The sequence below is a fragment of the Gobius niger genome (assembly GCF_951799975.1).
Source record: "Gobius niger genome assembly, chromosome: 4".
In the NCBI taxonomy this organism is placed as follows: Eukaryota; Metazoa; Chordata; class Actinopteri; order Gobiiformes; family Gobiidae; genus Gobius; species Gobius niger.
Window position 1 is genome coordinate 18,692,224 of NC_136855.1, and position 13,272 is coordinate 18,705,495.

The following is a 13,272-nucleotide window of genomic DNA, read 5'->3' on the forward strand; positions in this document are numbered from 1 at the left end:
GACTACTTTGTATGTCTGTGAAAAGCGCTATATAAATAAACTTCCTCTTTTTCTTCTTCTGTATTTTAAAACTTTTGCCAAGTTATCATTCTCTTTCCCCAGAGGATTTTTCTTTATCAGATATTTGATTAAGGCATTGTTATTTAAATAGATGTACAAACGATCATAAAAATCTAAAATGCTCTCTTAATAATATAAATTCCACAGTGGCATTGCGATTTTAACTTTACCTGAAATGACCTTGTGGTACTTTTATCAATACTCCTCACAAACGTTATTTATTGAACAAAACTTGTTGCTATTGGTCAGGGCAGGCCTTCTACCTGTTTGATAGGAATGAATGAAAGAAATACACACAGAATGATTCAACAAATGTTGATTTTGGGTTTACAAAACATTTGACTGAAATGGCATAATTCATAAACATTATGCAAACAATTGAATTCAACGCACAGCCCATACTAACTTTTATTTACAGTCATAATATTTTACACATCTCTGGCACACAGAGCCAGTGCAAAGCTTTCGCTTAAAATTGTACTACAGAAGATTTCCATAATGTTATGAAAATGTTATACTTAAAAAGAGGCATTGGCATTTAATGGAGCTGTACATTATTTTTCTATTTACATAATGCTGAACAAATTGTTATTTTTTTTAGCACTTTCGATGGGTTAAATTCTAATCTACAGTAGATTAGATGTGAGCAACTCATCCCCTCTAAGACCAGGGCTCCCCTTTCTACACATAACACATTGCATAAAGGGTTAGGCTTTTCATTTACAAAAAACAACAACAAACTGTTGCATAAACTAACTCAGCTGGTAATAAAGAGTTTAAAGTGTTATTTCTGCACCTTTTTTGATATAGTATTGTGTACTGTAAAGTGATATCTCCTTGAGTAGCACTTTCACTTGCCCATTTTCTTATGTGTAAACATTACAGTGTTTCCATGTAACATTAATGAGATATTCAATTTTCAATATTGCCCACAATCTAGATAAAGATCAGAAAAATTCATTTTCTTGAAACAGGTCAGAAATATAGACAAGACAGATAGTTTGGCCTAATAAATAAATATTTCTAAATTGATCAAAACCACTGAAATAACATTAATATTCTGAATTGAAGTCATTATAACTTTAATAGAACTTTGTGTTGCTGCGTGATACTGTCTACTTCCTGTCCAGATGACTCTTTCCCAACACCTCATCACTGAACTGATACGTCAGCTTCTTCTTGATCTTCTTCACCTCTCCTGTTTTACCGTAGTTACGCAAAGCCCGCGCCATTTTCTGATAGGTCATTTTTTTGCGGTTGCCCTTCTGGATGCCCCAGCGGTTCGCGAGGGCCTCTTTGTGTTTGGACGAAAACTGGAACGTGCCTTTGTCCCGGTCCACCCACCAGATACTGTCCTTCATGTCGCCATTTCTCAACAGGTCCAAGAGGAACTGGTAGAGGCGGATCTTCTTTTTGTTGCCTTGAATGAAAAGAATGATATCGGTCAAATTCAGCAGTGTGTTTGTTTCAGCTAATCCAAAGCCAGCCCCCGCTGTTGACCCTTGTCCCGTACCGAGTTCTCCAGGAAGGTAGGGCAGTCGGTCTCTCAGACTCTCTTCATCAGACACCTCGAGAGTTCTGTGGTCTTCATCGTCAGAGCTGCGCTGAGACACTTGCGGATACACCGTCCGAGAATAGTAGGCGATCTGTAACCCACAAAGCGTTGTTAACATAATTGTGAGGAAAGAATCACCTGTTTCTCCCTATTTTGACTTTTGGCCACAGTATGTCACATAAAAAGAGGTTAAAACAGGACTAAGTAACTTGTTTAACTTAATAAATCCTTTTCGTAGTCCCTCTGGGGGTAATACAAGTGTTAATGGGATGATTGGGGGGGTCAATTGCAACTTTGCTGCCTCTGGGTTTGAGTCACCAATACACACTAATGGAATCACTAAGAAGCTAACAGGCAAAGCTAACTGTGGGCTAGCGCCACTTGAACAGTATTTACAGATAAAAAATTATCTCCATTGTGTAATTGGATGCATGCTACGACACCTGCAGTGGCGCTTATGGCCTCTAGGGGCATGAGTTACTTAGTACTGCTTTAACTTTTAAAACTGAAAACCTGTCAACTGCACTTTAATTTGGCATTTTACCTATCCATTAAGCTCTAACCCCCCACCTTCACAAAGTGCATTTTATCCAGTTTGGCTTTACCCAAATCTAAAACCTTCTTGACTGGAGATTACAGCCACTAAGCCAGTGTAATGCCTCATTTGAAAGCTACAAAACATCTAAATGGATCTTTCTCCTTGCATTGTTGAACTGTAGGGAGTTGCCATCTTTTTTTTTTGGGGACTTTTTGCATCATCACTCTTTTGTCACATTGTTGTGACTCTTTCGTGGCATTTTGATCACTATTTTGTCGTTCTTTTGTTGCTTTTTCATCACATTATTCATGACATATTTGTCACCTTTTTGTTGGTATTTCGGGGCTCTTTTGACGTTTTCGTCACATTTTTGTTCTGCTTTTGTCACGGTTTTGAAGCTTTTAGATTTGGGTATAGCCAAACTGGAGAAAATGCGCTCTGGGCTAAGAGGCTAAAGACCCTGATCATTCATATGTTCACAGACATGGCACTTAATACATTGTGTCTTATGTTCTTTTTCTACCTTTGTACCAAAACATATTCTAAAGCGTGGTCGGTCACGAAGAAAAGGCCTTTATCTCGAGTCTAATGCAGACATGTTATTTCAGTCATATATTTGCAGAAAAATAATGAACAATTCACTGCACCATCTTTCTTCCAGAAGTTCAAATAACCTCAGTTTAGGTGACCAGTAAATTAGTTTTGATCGAAAATATCACTTTGGATTAACCAACGCTCGAGCGCAATACCGAGAACGTCTGTTTCCATGGAGAAGCTATTTAAGACGCAGATGAAACATGACTCATAACAGTTTTTTCCCCCCATGTTTTCACACTGGGTAACTTGAATTGACTGTTGACGGCTTTGCAGACGTCAAAAGCTTATATATGTTAACAAAATGCATCTATCCTAAGTGAACGTATAGAGTGGGGTTTTAACAGTATGAGTGGCAGTTGATCGCAGTGTGTGGGGGTTGAACTAAATTTACCCTCTTACAGTAACAGTTGCATGTTTCTGCTTGGGCTGCGATGTGTGGTCGCTGTATGCCTGGGTGGGCAACACTTTATTAGTGGAAACACTTGAATTTCAGTGTGAGTGGTTTTTGCACGTTGTATGGGCGCTTTCTATAAATGCAGCTGTACTGCTACACGACTAAACTCACTATGTTGTGAGCATTATGTAAAAGAAATAGTAAACACAGAGAGAGTATGGAGGATTCAGGGCTTGATGTTGCATTCGTGCTCCCTGAGGACTGTAACACGTTGTGTCTCAAACATAACTAGCTTAATTGTGTTGAGTGGTTCTCAACACAATTAACCTCTGTTAAAGTCACAATTTGCAGGTCACAAGGGCTGCAATTCTTTTGGTAGAATATGTTTTTCAGAGATTAAAGTGAGGGTCTGCGCAGCAGTGAAAGCTCCCAATTGTTTTAATTGTTTCTTACCCCATAAATATATGTAACGTTTCGGGCATTAGACATGAACGTGTTAGAGACACACCTGTATTTGTAAGTGTTAAGTGGTCACCTGAATGTTTTTCAAACAATGTCAGGACTCCATCAGTTTTTAGTCTAGACCTCAATGAACATTTTGTATTGTATTTGTATTTATTCATTTATTTAAAGGGACAATGCATTTACAAAACGTACAATATCCTTATAAAAAATGCAGATTGCAAGTCTTTATTCATCAGAATAATTTGTTGTTTTGTAAAAAAAAAAATATTCAGCCTTAGTGTTGCCAGTATTATGCGATATTATATTACTTAAAGTTTTGCCTATGATCATCTTAAAATCTTCATATTTGTCTCTTCTCATCATGTCAAGGTTATATAAAAATACACTGATGTGGCTTCTAAACCTCAGTCAACATTAAAACCACCCCACAATTGCTTGTGAGAGGAATCAAGACAGGAATCTTCCAGCTTTGGCCCCGGAAGTTCTGACGAAAGACATGTTTTCACACACCTTTACAACAGGTGACGCGCTGGCATCAGGGCCCATGTGTTAAAGCAGTGGTTCTCAACTTTTTTTAGTTGCAACCCCCATATAACAACCGCTGTGTCATTTTCCTTTGACTCAGAGACAGATTTGCCTCCCATAGGATCTGATGACCCCCCCAAATTTATCGCACAACCCCCTTTAGAACCACACTGTTAAAGGTATTTCACTTGAGAATCAAACACTAAAATATCTGTATGTGAACTTGGATGTGTGCTTTGTGCTTATTATCAGCCCTTATAATAGTGGAAGGCGTGTAAGCTTATGGTGATCATTGCTAGCAATAATTTTGTAATAGTGACCAAACATTTATCTCGCTCTATCTTTCACTCCATACTCACTGGTTGCTGTAAGACATGGGGGTGTGCTCCCAGATTGGGGTCCAGCAGGTTTTCGGGGTCGTAGCGTAAGCTGTCGTGTCGGATGAGGGTCGTGTGGAGGGACTGGACGCTCTGTAACTCCGTGAAATTGGTCTCCGGGAGGTTTTCAAACTCCACCGCATGAACGGGAGGGTGGTACTCCCAGTGATCTGGACACAATACAACATCGATATCATTGTTTGCACTTAGAGGACCTGCAAATCAACTGTCGACTTTAATTGATTGCGTTAGGTTTGAATTCTCCACTCAAGACTCCTTTGCATTTTAGCTGACTGCGACTCTGACTTGTGCTTAAGTCATCCATGTCACAGAACAAGCATCTGCCCTGTCACCACAGAGCAACACTGAGCTCAGCATGAAGTTCTTTCCTGTTTGCTAACACACTGCAAAAAATATTAAAATGTAACAGTAACGGGTTGCACTTCATTTTACAGCACAATAATAACATGGTAGCCGTTGATGACAAATGATAATGCATTTTGCAACTCTGTTTCCACATTGTTACAAAGAAAAGTATAATCTTTCCTGGGAATTGACAGTCTTTATACTGGTTTCGAGTTAAGGCTAAAGTTAGCAGTCGTTTTTGTTCTGTTTCCATGTAACTACCCCAATTATCATGTTATTACATTTTCAGGTGCCACGCCATTTCCATTCTATTACTGTGCTGTAAACTTGAGTGCTACAAACTTTTTTTTCTTGCTTTAAATCAGAATCATTATTTCAGTCGGCACTGTAAAAGATAAGCGCGTTTTGCCCACATGACTGACACCGTCTCTCACATATACAGTACCACTGCATTCTCCAACGTCAAGGGCTTCTAGTTTAGTATGCAAAGCCGTTGATTACAAGAGAAAGTAAAGCACCTTTCTTGTATCAAAAATAAACCCTTGGGGAGAGATCTTTGCCCAGAGCGTCTTTCGGCGGCCGAAACAAATGGCATCTGTTTCCTGTGCTCCCTGTACAGCCGTGTGTGGGCTTAAGCTGCGTGCGCTTTAATATTGAAAAGATGCTATCAACATCACGCCGCAGTGTATTTAAAGATCGAAATGAGGCATGGAGAATTTACCAGTAACCAACTACGAATATAGAAATAGTTGGTGTCTGAAAATGGGCTTTTGTCACCATAAAAGATGTTAAAAAAAAAAAAAAAAAAACGTTAAACTCACCTGACTGGATATCTGTCTCAAGCACATATGGGTTGTAATATTCAGCCATTTGGTGTCTGTAGATTTCTGGGTCATACATCTCTTCTGAGGGCTAAAAACAACAACATGCACATTAATACTATACTATTAACACTATGCCATAAAACAACTATATTTATTTTGGTTTTGCCCGTATGTCACTGCCAAAAATACATACGGCTTTCAACCTTTTTTTCACGTCTCAAAAGTCGTGCGGATCGCCAGGTCTAGGGGTGACCGTTTTGAAACCCAAACTCTGTAGTAAGTTGAGTTTCAATTTCATGTCTCCCCTGCCTGCTACATAGTATATAAAGCCGTTTCTGGCAGAGACAATCAATCTTTAAGCCAAATGCAGATTAGGTTAGGCACATTTGTACAGCAGAAGAGTGGAAGTGCAAAACTACGCAATATTATTAAAGTTTTCAATGCAGAGGCAATAGTAGTAATTTGAATATTTGTTATTGTACTTACGGGGGGGATAAGGTAGCTCTCCATTCTGTAGGGATGCAACATTGGAGATCTTTGATCCGGCAACCCGACTGTCAAGCTGCTCTTTTGTGGCAAAACGATCTAAAAACGTTTCAAAACTTTTGCGGCACCATTGCACAATATTTCAAAATTTCCTCTCAGTCAACGTCAACCCCAAAAAAAAAAAAAAAAAAAAAAGTCTCTGTCTGAATCCACTACTGACTTCTTTCACTCAAACTCACGGGTCTATTAGCTGTGCTTCAAACAAGTGGAATAATTGAGGGCCAACGCTGGACTGGCGAATGAACAGGGGAACCTATGACTTCTGTAAATTTGAGTGGGTGGGAACGTTGAAGTGTGTCTGCTAAAGGCTTTTGGTCATTGATCAAACCTTTATCAGGGTCTTACTGCTGGGCCATCCTCTGCCAGCCAATCAGCACTGAGTACAACCCCCCCACTTAAAAGGCTGATAGAGGGGGGGCCTTTAATTCAGTAAAATAAAAAGCATCATGCCCTTTTAGTTGCAGCACTGTTTTATTTCTTCAGCTGTTACTGTATTTTAATTATTTCTTACCATCAAAACTTCTTGGACAAATATAAAGCATTTGCTATAGTTATGGTACACATGTCATTAATACGTTTTTGGGGGGGGGGGAATTACAGCTCAAACGGCTCAAGAAAGTGGATGAAGTGATACAGTGCGCTCAAAGACAAGACACAGCCAGAGTCATTGCTGTTTGCTAAATCAAATGTTAACTTGTATTACTGGTACTTTCCATAGGGTACTACAGAAAGCTGTCGAACTGGCCAAATTGACTGTATCGGTGGCAAACAGCTGTAAGATAAGATGGAGCGCTCAGTATCAGTGTTGTCAGATGAGTGCGATGTGGTGCTCCTGGTTATCAAACAGGGAAGATACTGATTCACCGGCAGCATCTCTACGTGCTGATGATAAAGCATGTGTTCTTGCAAAACGGTGAGGTTTCTTCATGCATTTTGCCATCACAGTTCAGCAACTGTTTAAAGATATCTTAGTTGAGACTTAAAGTTGAGTAGCCTTTATTGTTGTTGTGTCGGGTTTTATTATTTATTGCAGCTCTAATCTGAAGCAAACGTTTCACAATGATATCTCGAAATGTCATTTTTATTCCCTTTTCATCTGCAGTGTCTTAATACTCAAAAGTGCAGATAAGTGCAAATAGAAAAGTGTGAATGCATTCAAAATAACAATACAAGCAAGAAATACAATATTAGAACAAAATGCAAAGGTATGATACAGTTTATATCAAAAGTAGAAACATATTTACACAAGTGCTGGAAGATCATGTTAAAGTGACATGTAGGTATAGCACTGAACAGACAGGAAGCTAATATTGCGCATGTGAAAAACTATACAGTAGAATTGTACAGTCTGACAGTGGTCATGATGAAGTACTGGTTTATTACTTTTACACAGATCCTATGTCATAAACCACACAGTAGACCAGTGGTTCTCAACCTGACTGAGCCATGACTAGCCATATTTTCATTAGCATATAATCTGATATTTTATTGTAGCATTTGTTTTTTAAGAATTATGTAGGTTACTATTTCTATTTCTCACAGTGTGACCCGAGCGGGGGTCACAAACCTCCTTAACTGTTAAAATGGGGGTTGCAGCGCCAAAAGGTTGAGAACCACTGGAGTAAACGAGAACAACTCCTTTCCTAAGGCGCTACTGGTGAATATATCTACCACCAGAATACTTAAGGTTAAAGTTGTTGTTTTTTAATTGGTCATCGTAGGGTAATGTGTCAAGGCTGCTGGGGCAAACTGTCAGGAGCAGTAGGCAGACATGATTGCCTCTTTATCAGTTAGTTTGAATGCTAAATGCTAAATTGAAATGGACATTTTAAAAATCCCATTCATTTACTATCGGAAATTTGAAGTGGCGTGACAACACTATCCTGATCTCTATACAAGGTACAAGGTTTTTGTGTATAGTTAGAACTGCACGACTTAGAAGGAGTTTTTAAAAATCAAAATGTATAGCTACACTTTTGCTTAATCTCTACTTCATTTGTTTTGGTCAATACCTCCTGGTGCTGTTTCGTCAGACAATATTTAAAACAAAGCCTCTATTGAATATATGAATTGATATGCATATATTTTCATATTTTTGATGCCTATAGATAAATGTGGGTTTCCAAAATAAGAAATGACCATTATCAGCTGGAAACATTTCAACATGCAGCATTTAAAGAAAGGGATATAAAAAGTCCAGCACTGGTTTGTCTTATCTAATATTTCTGAATACTTGTATTGTGTAACCATCTTGTTTCTGCCATAGTTGACAATAATTTGCTCAGTGAAAAAAATCACCAGAAACTGTGACCTATTGATGAAAAAGGGAAGTGATGACCTGCCTTTCAGATTCAGTTCCCTGAAGCTGGACTGAAATGGATGTTTTACTTGTGGCCCGGACTTGTGTGTCCATCACAGCAGTTGGATGGTGTCTGCTGATAAAGAGAATAAAAGCTGAGACATTAGATATGTTGGTATTATTGATAGACTTTGACTTATCACCAGATGTTTAATTTTGGCTGTCCTACATATTTGCTTTCTCGTTTCATACTGGTTGGTGTGTAGATTCAGAAATAATCCTGTTTGCTGATATTGCTCAGATGAAACATAACTTGAGTTTGAAATATTCCACAGTAGGTCCTCCCGTCTGGCCCAACACTTTTAAATAATCAAATACAGTTTATATCAAGCAAACAACATTGCAAAAATAAATGTAGCCTATACAGAAAGGCTCACGTGTGTGTAGTCTGCAGACATTTCACCATCGCAAAAACAACAGCATTACAAAAGATCACATGGATTTTCCAAGTGTTTATATTTGTCTTTTGTCAGTCACAACTTCTGTATTGTAATGATTTGTTGCAATGTCCAAACTCAAGCTTTTCCAACTGTAAGTTCATGGATATATCATGGAAAATGTGTCAGTTTATTATATCTGTTTACTGTAAATAGTTTTTAAAGTTTTTTTTTAATGAAATGTTGCTCAAATCGAGACTTCACCGTCACTTCCAGCCCTGTAACATTAATGATCATAATAACTGAGGATATTTGAATCTGTTTGTGATCATGTTTGTTTTACGTCTCTGCTCTGGCATTGGTTGGTATCTGGACAGATGCATCTCTATATTTCAGTGAGTGTAGAATGATGACACGCAGCGACCAAACTGGGATTTTTCTCAACCAACACTAAACTTAACCCGTCAAGACTACGTCGAAACGCAGTGGAAGCATTATTCTAAAACAAGGACTGGACTAGTGCTGCACAATTTTGGAAAGATGTTTGTTGAGGTCTAAACTATAGGAGACAGGATATTTTGGTGTTTGCAAAGACGTTATACTGCCCACTGAACATAACCAAACCTGGTTAAAATCTAAATTGCCTTTGGTCCAATAGATTGATTTTAAAGGATATTTCAGGATTTTTGACATAGGGCCTCATTTCCTAGTTATCCAGAGTGTTGCTGATTTCTGGTGATATATATATTTTTTAATCCATGCAGTCCTTATATTTGAAGAGTTTAGTGGTGCCAGGCTAGTGCTAGGCTAGCGCATGTCTTTGGTAACTAGTAGCCTGCATGAAAATCCTCTTCAAAATCATCGGCTAGTCCACCAAACGTTGCCATGTCTGATTTGTACAAAGCTCCTTTGTGAATTCCACGTGTAGTAATGCCGGCCGCAGGTGAACAAACTACTGTAGATCCGGTAACCGAGCAGATCACTCCACCGCTGCGTAGCTTACAACCAGGAAGCTGATGCTGCTCAAATATAAGTTCTTTTAAATGCAAAATGGTTATATATGTATTTTTTTTTAAATCAGTCAACACAAACATATTGGTAGTCTGGTAAGTATAAGTGATTTGCCTCAGATTCACCGTGCTTGTGTCAGACTGTTTTTAATGCAGGCTACTAGTTACCATAGACATGTGCTAGCCTAGCACTAGCTTAGCACCACTAAACTACTCAAATATGAAATAAAAATATATATCTCTCCAGAAATCAACAACACTCTGGATAATTAGGAAATGAGGCCCTATGTCAAAAATCCTGAAATATCCCTTTAATTGTATGTAACAATAGAGGTCTCCATCCTGTTGCTCTCCATTCTTTGTATTTCTAAAATGTCTCCATGAACTTGTGGAGTCAAATGCAGCAATTGCAAAACAATTCCAATGCATCATCTCACATTTTAGATGCATTTTCACTTCCATCCATCCAACATCCATGAAAAATGTACATTTTTTTATTTTCTGTTGAAATATCGTCTTTGCTACTAACTGTTCAGGGACATGTCGAATAGTTACTTAAGTATCAAAGCATAAGTAGCTTCGAGCTATTTTTTGTTGTTGTAAAATAGCTTACGTTTTGAGACTCCCAATATTCAGTGTATACTGTGTATCCGGCAAAGTTTTAACTCCAGTCCCTGATTGTCCTATTCTATCTAAAATATGTTTACTTTACAAAACAGATTAAACGACTCAAAAGACTTCCTAAACTCACTGCAAAAGTTCAACATGTCTACACAACGGAAAATGTTGGGTGTTAAACAAAACACATTTCACAACATGAATGCTTATAATTAAATGTCCCTGTGAAGTGACATATGTGTAAAATGCAGTAGCTGCTGTGACCAATGGCTGCTTTTGGGTTTGCACGGCCTCAGGGTGTAGCTGCTTTTGACAGTTTTTGGTCTGAATGCAGTCGCAAGATCCGTATCTGTGAAGCTATAACCAACACCCACAGTCACGCACCCTCTGCCCACTCTGGCTTCAACCCAGAGCTGCCCAGAGGTGTCAGTGCGCTGCTCAACACTAGTTCTGTATTTTATCATCAGATCAGTATGTCCACCAGTGTTTGACTTACGGTGGTCAGAAGGTCCGATAACCCTTTCTGTCTCGTTCTCCCCATGTCTGCATAGGTTTCCTCTAAGTACTGGGTTTCCCCACCACTAAAAACATGCACAATAGGCCAGGATAAATGTAGAGTGCGGGTGAGTGGTTAGTGGTGGTCGGAGAGGCCGGTGGTGCAGATTGGCAGCTTCGCTTCTGTCAGTCTACAATTGTAGCTTACCAGCACCAAGTATGGCATGAATGAATAATGTCTACAGTGTGGCGCTTTGAGAACCTTGGTAACACAGGCTGGAAAAGCGCAATACGAGTGTAACCCATTATTATTATTATTATTATTATTATTATTATTCATCATCATCCTATTAACACTATTATTACCCCCAGAGGGACTACGGAAACGATTTATTCGGGTTAACATGTTACTTAGTACTGCTTTAACTATTATCTTGATAATCATTTGATAAGGTACTTTATTGTCTTCTGTCGTATAGCCTATTAACCACTATTGTCTATGAATTAAATAGGTCGTGAAACAAAATGTGCCTCTCACAAATCCTTTCATAATGACCGCATTGATCTAGTTATGTTGAATATTGTCCTATCCTCTTAGTGGATAATAATATACAGTAAAAGTCTAGACTAGAGTTCATTAACATTATTAAGGTATAATATTGTTTTTGAAATTCTTGTAACAACATTAGTTTGCAGCAGCAGGCAGTAATCGGTTACATTTAATCTCATGCATGTACTTGAGTAACTTTTAGAAGGGGCAGTACACTTCTACAGCTCTTCTATTTTGTAGTACTTGTACTTGAGTTTTTGGTTACTCTTTCTACTGTGAGTAGAAAGAGTAACCAAAAGCTTCATTCATCATCATGAAAGTTTAATTAAAGTGAATTTAGATTTATATCCTTTTCTTATTGCTTATATTTTATGCATATAATTTTACCAGTCTTATTATATCAACACTACAAGCAGTTATGTAGCAAAGTATTATTCTTCAAGTATTATTTGTTATACTCTATCTGCGTCACTTCTTTTTACTTCTACTGTATTTTGGCTGTACATTACACTGTTACAGAAGTCATTTTGTTCTTTTCCACTATACGTTCGGTGCTACACACAGCTGTTTTCAGATCATAATTTTAAACCATATTTGCTGACAGTCACTTGTTTCCAGACTGGAGTGTCCCTATGTCTGGTGTTGCCGCGGCGACAGCTCAGGGTCACGAGGTGGTGCCCACAGGGCTGCGAGGAGGAGAGTGACACGCATGACCACTGACTGTGGAAAACAGGATACAGGCGGCGTCGCAACAGGAAGTCTTGCACCCGTCCTCTGCACAACATCAGTTTGACCAGAGAGACTGCAGTGATGTCCACACTTTGTGAGTCCTGCGGCAGCGCGCACATTTCGAAATCATTGCTCTAAACATTTCTCATGAGGTGGTTGAGCAACTTGTGTCAGTTTTTATAAAAGAAACCACCCTCAAAATATAACAATTATTGCCAATCTAACAGTACAGATGACATTAATTCAAATGCCTACACTTAAACAGTTAAAAAATATAAAACAAGAAACCATGCACAATAATAGACTAACTTTCTGCTCCCATTCAGTTTCCAACAGCGGTTCTCAACTGGTCGCTTGGGAATCCAAAAGTAGGTCTTGTCAATGCTTGAATAGACTGTGAGGGGAATACTGTATTTTGATATTACATTCTGTTACATTGTCAAACTGTAAAATATTTTTGTTTGGGTCTCGGCCTGCTATGATAAGTTAACGGTTTGCACCACCGGTTTAAAGCAATTAATCTTGATACGTCAACAAACAGGACACTAATGCATACATTTTTTGTCAATTCCTCACTTTTGATGTCTAAACAAACATTTCATTTATAACCTAAAAAGTGGTCTAAAGCATACTTCTACAGCTACTAAACAAAAGTCACATATTATACCTAGTCATTGGAAAGAAGGAAACGCCCACTGTCACAGATGACTTGGCTTTCGCTCCTACCGTCTAAATGCGCCGATGAAGAGCTGGGACATCCACACAGGAGCTGTTGCTCTACTCAAAGACAATTGTCAAAGGTGGTTGAAATTTTCAGCCTTTGTATGTATCTCTGAATTAACAGGGGAACTAAAAACTTCCTTAATTCTACCAATTTAGGTTGGTGC

General features: G+C 38.5%; 1 protein-coding gene across 2 annotated transcripts; it reads right to left on the minus strand.

The window, feature by feature from the left end:
* Positions 1-454: 454 nt before the first annotated feature.
* Positions 455-13,070, minus strand: spi1b (Spi-1 proto-oncogene b). 2 transcript variants are annotated; one of them, XM_079554585.1, is made up of 6 exons: positions 13,053-13,070; positions 6,188-6,268; positions 5,699-5,789; positions 4,494-4,681; positions 1,574-1,706; positions 455-1,480 (listed from the first exon to the last, which is right to left on the minus strand). In XM_079554585.1, the coding sequence occupies exons 2-6, from the start codon at positions 6,227-6,229 to the stop codon at positions 1,176-1,178; spliced, it is 759 nt and encodes a 252-aa protein (XP_079410711.1). In that variant the 5' UTR covers positions 6,230-6,268; positions 13,053-13,070; the 3' UTR covers positions 455-1,175. The 2 variants fall into 2 exon arrangements, with proteins under 2 accessions (XP_079410711.1, XP_079410710.1); XM_079554584.1 differs by having other exon boundaries at positions 6,188-6,286; positions 13,053-13,069.
* Positions 13,071-13,272: the final 202 nt, after the last annotated feature.